General features: G+C 41.2%; 1 protein-coding gene across 3 annotated transcripts in view; it reads left to right on the forward strand.

The window, feature by feature from the left end:
• Window positions 1-6,708, forward strand: part of CCDC81 (coiled-coil domain containing 81) — a 38,021-nt gene extending 31,313 nt beyond the window's left edge. For all 3 annotated transcript variants that reach the window (XM_053900172.1, XM_053900173.1, XM_053900171.1), the window contains 2 exons: window positions 3,692-3,817; window positions 6,208-6,708. In XM_053900172.1, the coding sequence (XP_053756147.1) occupies window positions 3,692-3,817; window positions 6,208-6,349 (268 nt within the window). In that variant the 3' untranslated portion in view covers window positions 6,350-6,708. The remainder of the gene's footprint in view (window positions 1-3,691; window positions 3,818-6,207) is intronic.
• The last annotated feature ends 2,164 nt before the right edge of the window (window positions 6,709-8,872 follow it).

Raw genomic sequence — 8,872 nt, forward strand, 5'->3', positions numbered from 1 at the left:
GGTTCTTAAATTCCACATATGAGAGAAGTCATCTGGTATTTGTCTTTCTCTGACTGGCTTATTTTGCTTAGCATTATAACCTCTAGACGCATCTGTGTTGTTGCAAATGGCAAGGTCTCATTCTTTTTTATGGCTGAATAACATCCATTGTATGTGTGTATGTGTATACACACACACACACACACACACACACACACACACACACACATATATCACATCTTCTTTATCCATTCACCTATTGATGGATGCTTGGGCTGTTTCCATAATTTGGCTATTGTAAATAACACTACAGTAAACATAGAGGTGCATATATCCCTTCAAAGTAGTGTTTTTATATTCTTTGGGTAAATACCCAGTAATGCGATTACTGGATTGTAGGGTAGTTTTATTTTTAATTTTTTGAGGAACCTTCATATTGTCTTCCACAGTGGCTGCACCAATTTGCATTTCCACCAACTGTGCATGAGGGTTCCTTTTCCTCCACATTGTCACCAACACTTGTTTCTTGTGTTTTTGATTTTAGCCATTCTGACAGGTGTGAGGTGATGGCTCATTGTGGTTTTGATTTGCATTTCCCTGCTGATGAATGATGTTGAGCATCTTTTTATCTATCTGTTGGCCATCTTTATGTCTTCTTTGGAGAAATATCTGTTCAGATCCTCTGCCCAGTTTTTACTTGGATTATTTGTTTTTTTGGTGTTGAGTTGTAGAAGTTCTTTATATATTTTTTATTTTGATATGGTCCCAATAGTTTATTTTTGCTTTTGTTTCCCTTTTCCCAGGAGACATATCTAAAAAGATGTCATGGCCGATGTCAGAGCATTACTGCCTGTGCTCTCTTAAGGGATTTTTATGGTTTCAAGTCTCACGTTTAGGTCTTTAATCCATTTTGAGTTTATTTTTGTGTATGATGTAAGAAAGTGGTCCAGGTTCATTCTTCTGTATGTCGCTGTCCAGTTTTCCCAATACCATTTGTCAAAGAGACTTTTTCCCATTGAATATTCTTTCCTGCTTTGTTGAAGTTTAATTGACCACACACTTGTGGGTTTATTTCTGGTCATTCTATTCTATTCCATTAATCTATCTCTGTGTCTATTTTTTGTGCCAGTACAATACTGTTTTGATCACTACAGCTTTGTAATATGACTTGAAGTCTGGAATTGTGATGCCTCCAGGTTTGGGATTTTTTTTTCTTTCAAGATTGCTTTGGCTATTTGAGGCCTTTTGTGTTTCCATACAAATTTTAGTATTATTTGTTCTAGTTCTGTGAAACATGCTTTTGGTATTTTGATAGGGATTTCATTAAATCTATAGACTGATTTGGGTATATGAACATTTTAACAATATTTGTTCTTCCAGTCCATGAGCATGGACTGTCTTTCCATTTGTTTGTATCATTTTCTTTAAAAAAAATTTTTTTTTATTAATTTTTGAAAGAGAGAGAGCACGAGCAGGGGTGGGCAGAGAGACAGGGGGACACAGAATCCAAAGTAGGCTCCAGGCTCTGAGCTGTCAGCACAGAGCCCGATGCGGGGCTCGAACTCACAAACCGCAAGATCATGACCCAAGCCAAAGTCAGATGCTCAACCTACTGAGCCACCCAGGAGCCCCTGTTTGTATCATTTTCAATTTCATTCATCAGTGTTTTATAGTTTTCAGAGTACAGATCTTCTACCTCCTTGGTTAAGTTTGGTGCAATTATAGATGGGTTTATTTTCTTAATTGCTCTTTCTGGTGCTTCGTTGTTAGTGTATAGAAATGCAACACATTTCTGTACATTGATTTTGTATCCTGTGACCTTACTGAATTCGTTTATCGGTTCTAGTAGTTTTTTTGCTGGAGTTGAAAATAGGATCTTGAGGAGATATTTGCGCTCCCATGTTCATAACAGCCTTCAGTAACCAAGAAAGGGAAGCAACCCAAATGTCTGGCCACAGAGGAATGAATAAACAAAATGTGTTAACACGCATACAATGGAATATTACTCAGCCTTCAGAAGGAAGGAAATTATGACACATGCTACAACACAGATGAACGTTGATGACATTATGCTAAGTAAAATAAGCCAGTCATTATAATACAATACAAAATATTGTATGATTCCACTTCTATAAGGTTATCAGAGTGGCCAAATTCATGGAAAAAGTAGAACAGTGCTTTCTAGGCACTAGGGGGAGGGAGAAATGAGAAGTTGTTTAATGAGTATAGAGTTTCTATACCATTTAAAATAGTATAGAACTATTTAAAAAATAGTTTCAAACAGAGAGGGAGGCTAACCATAAGAGACTCTTGAATGTGGAGAACAAACTGAGGGTTGTTGGGGGAACCGGGATGGGGGGGATGGGTGATGGACATTGAGGAGGGCATTTGTTAGGATAAGCACTGGATGTTGTATGTAAGCGATGAATCATGGGAATCTACCCCCAAAACCAAGAGCACACTGTTTACATTGTATGTTAGCTAACTTGACAATAAATTAAAAAAAAAAAAAAAAGAGTTCTGGATATTGGTTGCACAACAATGTAAATGTACTTAATGCTATGTATCTGTACTCTTAAAATTTTTTAAGATGGTCAACTTTATGTGGTTTTTGTTACAATTAAAAAACACTATGAAAAGGAAAAAAAGGTTATGAAAGAAATATATAATAGGTACCATTTAGTCATTGAGCTCTCATTGTGTTATAGGCATTGGTACTTTCTGTATATTATCTCATTTAATCTTTATAATGACCACACAATAGCTGAATTGCTCAATGCTCCTTGGAGGAAAACGTGGCCATGTTTATTTTAGGAAAAGCAAACCAGCACACAGTCCATTACTGATTTTTATCAGAGGGTCCTGACACCTAGTGGCAGTGGCTGCCTGTAACACAAAGCCCGGCAGAGCAGGCTAAATCAACCTGCACATTTAGTGAAGTCCTTTCTAGACTTTAATGAGAACTGAAGGTAAGAGTTTCAGTCTGGCAAATAGACACATATAAATAATTTGAACCAGGTTTAAGATGATTCACAACAGCAGTGGCTACGTGTCTGGAGACTAGTAATAGAGACACTTTTCATTGGGAATTCTGGGAAATGGTACTTGGAGAGAGATACACCGTAATTACTTCTTTGATGTCTTTACTTTCATCAGACATTCCTCTTTTTTTTTTTTTCTGAACCTTCTTCACAATGTTACATACTTTCTTGATTTCATTTTGTTTTGCCTAGTCACTTCTGTTTCTTTCCCTGTTTCTAGCCATTCATTTGTATTCCTGTCTACTTTGCCTTGTAACATGCCTGTAGCAATTCGGGCTGATTACTGACAGCTGAGTGACTGGAATAAAAGGAAAGAAACCTAAAGTAGAGGAAATCCATTTGAGATGATTCTTCAGATTAGTTAAAATTAGCTTCAAAGGAAATTAATGGCTTTAAAGGCTGAATTTGTTCATTGGAAAAAGGTTTCAATCCTGCAAATTTAAACCAGAATTGAAGATGAAAGGTCCCAGACCAGTAAACTATTTGAGACCTATAATATTTTTAGTGTTTTTCTCAATGTTCATTCCTTTCAGTGTATTTCAAGGAGTAGTGAACAAAACCAGAATGTCTTCTGGGTAATCTACCATAAAGGAATGGGGCTTCCAGGGTGGGTGCATGCCCTCCCTGGTATTGTGATTGTGAACAAAACCAGACTCTGCTGTTGTCTCCAGACACCTGGCAGACAGAAAGGCTGAGATGGAGCGGGTGAAGAGAATGAACGAGAGCTTGCTGAAGGACTGGGAAAGGAGTGCCGCAATGAAGAAACAGCGGGACATGGAGGAGAAGGCTTTCCAGAGGTAATACCCAATTGGAACCAGAAGTTTTTTGCAGAGAAACCCCCTCCACTCCTTGTTTACTTTCTTGGAATCCTGGGATGGCACACAGGTTTCCAGTGCCAACTCCCATTGATTAGCAGTGGCTACCTAGTGAACCTGGTGGAGAAAAGAATTCTGGGTTCAGTAGGAAATGCTGTGGTGATGTATTCGAAATGTCTGCTATGGATATGGGATTGGAGAATGCTGTGATGTGTGTTATATGCTTGCCATATTTGCCCTAATTTTTGCCTCTGTTTAGGGTAGTTTATTTTCATATTGTGGAGGGTAGGGAAGCATGGGGTGGGGGAGGGTAGGAATTCTCCCTGGAAATAACTAGCTGGAAACAGGGAGAGGGAGTTTCTATCTGGACACATCCAAGTCTGACAGAATGGTCATTTAAGAGCAGAGTCAAGGGGTTGTAAGATTGGCAACTGGGAAAATGAAATGCCTGTTACAGAACCAACCCAAGACCATGTTCCTGAAATGTATTATATCCATATCCCCTCTTCCCAGCTACCGATTGACAATCTAGAATCAAGGACTCTAGTCATGGCTTTGAGAATTAATACTAAATTTGGAAAGTCAGCTAATCTTTTTGTCTTTTATTTGTAAGATGAAGAAAGTAAACACCAGCCTGACATAGCTAACACAGGAATTTTGTGATCAAATAAAGAGATGGAAAAACATTACACTTAAAAAAAAAAATTTTTACAAATGTAAGGTATGATTTCATAGTATGTTAAAACTTGAACAGACCAAGCCTATGTAGTCACATGTTATTAAATCCTGAATAAAGCAAAATAATATTTTAAATTCCCACATATCAACTAATTTTTACCATAGTTAAAATTTGTCATAATAAATCTTGGTCTGTAACTCTGTTCTAAGATATTCTTTTAAGGCATCTCTTACCTGTCTTTCTAATGGGTAGAACCCATATTTTGTTACAATGGGACTAAGAGGGATGATGTAGCAATGAAGTTCCAAAGTAGAAGTGGGGTTGTTTGGCTTAGAGAAGACGAAGGGGCACTGGGGTTTCAAGGCATTTTCCTTTTTTTTTTTTTTAAAGCTTATTTATTTGTTTACTTTGAGAGAGTGAGAGAGCATGACTAGGGGAGCGGCAGAGAGGGAGGAAGAGAGAACCCACTGCCAGTGCAGAGCCTAATGTGGGGCTTAAACTCATGAACCATGAGATCATGGCCTGAGCTGAATGAAGTTGGATGCTTACCTGACTGAGCCACTCAGGCGCCCCTCAAGGCATTTTCTTAATGTTGGGGAAAAGCAGGTAAAAGGCAGTGACATTAATGCTGGGGAGATTTTGCTGGATTTCGGAAGACTGCTTGGCCAACGTGGTGATAAAGGATAGAGGAGACATAGGAAACAACCTTGAGTGTCAGGATATGGCAGGGACATGGCAGGGACATGGCAGAGCAATCCTGTTACCTAAAGACCGAAGCCAAGTTGTGGGCAGGGCCTCAAGCAGGAGCAGGTTAGGAAGAAGGAATTGGTTGCTGTTAAAAAGAAAACAAAGCAGAAGCAAAAACAAACTTCCCATGAATGCAGTTAGCACATGATACTCCATCCCAACACCAAAGCAAGCCAGGTAGGTTCCCCCTTAACACTGCTAACATTATTTGTTCTTTTACCTTGTAAGGCTGTCCTTGATGCTCCTTTTTACAGAATTCCAATCATGTAGAAATGTTGGTAGGGTAGGGGAACACACCAGGGACTGTCCTGCATAATCAAGAAAAATTGTTGACATGCAAAATCAATTACTGCCATCCCTTCATCTCTGCTTTGAGCCCCTTTTGTCCTCCTACTCTTTGTCTCCACCCCCTCTCCTACCCTTAACCATCCAGAGGGCTCTGGACTCCTAGACTTACCTTATAAGTCTACTCTTAACTGTCTGCTGGGGCTTAACTTAACCAGCAGCTTAATGGCCTGCTCTCCCTCTCAATGCTGTCTTTCCCTGGAGAGCCTGACAGATAAAAGTGTATCCACATGGCAAAGCTTTGAAGACACCTGTTTGCTGGCTGTGTGGTCTTGGGCAAGTTATGTTTTTTCTGAGGGTTTAGGTGGGTGGGGCTGGGGAGAAGCGCTGGGGTCAGACGGTTGTGAAGGCACCAAGTCTTATATTTACTGGAAATAGCAGACATGCCAACAGCAGAACATGCCAAGCTGGGGTGAGCTGCAGGAAGCCGTGTGGACGGGAGAGATGGCAGGTGGGCCCTCACAGGCAGGCATTAAGCTCCTAGATGGTAGGTATGTGCCTTCTCTGCTGCATCACTTCTCCGGCACCGGCTTCTAAGCTAGGCCCCAGCACGGACTCAGGGAGCCCCTAATAATGACCGCCTGTCCTTGCCTCTCCTCAGGTCTTCAAACAAGCTCTTTATCCTGGACCAGTGCGAGAGATATTTGCGCTGCAAGCAGTGCCAGAGGAGCACCAACAATAAGGGCAGGAGCAACGTGTGGCCGCTCAACAAGTACCTGCCTGGCTCGCAGTTCTTTTCATAAAACCCACTGCTTGGATCTATGTTTTCCTCTGGAAAATTTTTATCTTTTAAATGTTGGAGACATGATGGCGAAACTACTGATTTTTAATTTGGAGGCAAAAAGTTATTGTGTTGTTTTGGTCCTTTCAGGAGTAGACTGCTTTTTAACCCCTTGTTGAATTCACATAGGCAGGGGCTCCCTCTCCCACCTTCCTCCCCCGCCCCACAGAACCCTGCCGCCATGGGGGCTGGGACCGGGACCCAGCCTCATTCTGGCCGCAGGGTTGCTGCTGACCCAGCAGCATAGATAAGACAGGAAAACTTTATCTTTTTTTCCATGTATAATGAATAGTGTCCTAATAAATATTTTCTATGCGACTGGCTGTGCATAATGGTAAATCTTACCTCCCTCCCCGGAGAACTGCATACGCGAACGTTCTAGAGGTAGATTAGGTTATTTGCCACAGGTGATCAGAGCAACGCTTTCTAAGCTTTCCAGCTGAAGACACACCTGGAGCTTTGTTGGGACCTCCGGGGATATCATTGCCTTGGTGCCCTTCTGGTCAAGCATTCCGTTAGAGGTTTATTGTTGGGCTACTTGGGTGCTGTGGGAGGAGCCTGGCTGGCCTGCCAGGTGCCGCCGCCTTCTCTCCTTGCTTCCCTTGCATCCGTGCTTGAGCTGCATGTGCTGTGGAAGAGGAATATCTTTCTGCTAAAGGACTGATTTCCAGTTAAGGTATGTGTGTTTTAAACCAAAAACTTTGGGGGTGCCTGGGTGGCTCAGTCGGTTAAGCGTCCGACTTTGGCTCAGGTCATGATCTCACGGTTCGTGAGTTCGAGCCCCACATCGGGCTCTGTGCTGTCAGTCCAGAGCCTGGAGCCCGCTTCAGATTCTGTGTCTCCCTCTCTCTCTGCCCCTCTCCCCCACTCACATTCTGTCTCTCTCTATCAAAAAAATGAATAAACGTTAAAAAAATTTTTTTAAACCAAAAACTTTGTTCATGCACTTTCATCCTTTACCCTTGCTTCCCCTCCCCTGTCCAACTACCTCAGGCAAACCAATGAACAAAGCAGAGTGGGGTCTACATATCTGAAAAACAAAAGCTAGGAATACAGTCCCTTAGACTATTTGCTTTCTGTCTGCCTCATCTTTCTTAGAAAATGGGGAAAAGTATATGTGGGGAGACATCCAACACATTTTTTTCACCACAGATACAAAATAAGAATGTTTTGAGCCCTGAATGGTTAAAGGGAAAGTACCTTTTAAATTAATATCAGGAAAATTTTGTTGCTAATTTTATCTTTATCTTTTCTTTTAATTTATTTTTGAGAGAGAGGGAGCACTCAAGCAGGGAGGGGAAGAGAGAGAGGGAGAGAATTTTAAGCATGCTCTGTGTTGTCGGCACAGAACCCAATGCAGGGCTTGAACTCATCAACCGAGATTATGACCTGAACTGAAACCAAGATTCGGATGCTTAACTGACTGAACCACCCAGGTGGCCCTAATGTTATCTTTTTCTGTGGAAGCCAGTATGCTTCCTAGGGACTGGAATTGTCTGGAACCTCTCCCCCAAAGCTTCCTACACTGCCACTTGCGTTTTCTCAAAAGATCACTCCATGCATGTCCAATCATCACCAATCAATATTTAAAATGATAGGCTTTCCCAAAGTACAGTCTAACTCACCTGAAGTCCATACCTGCAACACCCTTGGAGTACTTTTTTGTCTCTAGTATGTAACAAATTACTATAATAGTGTTGTATTATATATTTATATATATATATACACATATATTTTATTATTTTATTATCTTAGCGCATGCATGCACAAGCAGGGGAGGGGCAGAGAGAGAGGTGGACAGAGGATCTGAAACCAGCTCTGTGCTGACAGCAGAAAGCCTAATGCGCGGCTTGAACTCAGGAACCATGAGGTCATGACCTGAGCCAAAGTTGGACATTTAACTCATTGAGCTACCCAGGTGCCGCTGTATTAATACTTTTAAAAATATATATATATATATACTGCCTTGTTACAGACTTCAGGCAATTTTGTAGGTTTAGGTGAGAAGATTTAACCTCATAGACAGTTTTTTTTTACTGTAGGATCTGAACTTATAGTTTGTTGCCATTGGTAGTGATACTGACTCTTACTGTGTGCCAAACACCCAGCTAATTTTTGATGACCTGGAGATTAAGACTCATCAGTCCCCGTCTTCCTTCAGAGCACTTACTATGCAGTGCAGAGGTGAGATTTGACTAGAGAATCTCCCTGTAACAGGGTAAATACCTACTAGTGTTGTGCATTGGAGGCTATGGAAGAATAAGGTGGAGCCCCTGTAGTCAGTTTAGCCTGGCACAGAGAGGGAAAGCTTTTGGAGAAGATGAGGCCTGAAATGAGTTTGTAAGGATAAATAGGAAATACCTAGGTGAGGAGTGACAAGGGGTCATGGCAACAGAGGTCAAGGCCCTGTGTTTCTGTTCTATCAAGGCTAAGGTGGAGACGTGGTTATATGAGTTAGGTTATGAAACCAAATATGTTTCTGTAT

Source organism: Panthera pardus, unplaced genomic scaffold, assembly GCF_024362965.1.
Source record: "Panthera pardus isolate Hobbes unplaced genomic scaffold, ASM2436296v1 HiC_scaffold_12, whole genome shotgun sequence".
NCBI classification, from domain to species: Eukaryota; Metazoa; Chordata; class Mammalia; order Carnivora; family Felidae; genus Panthera; species Panthera pardus.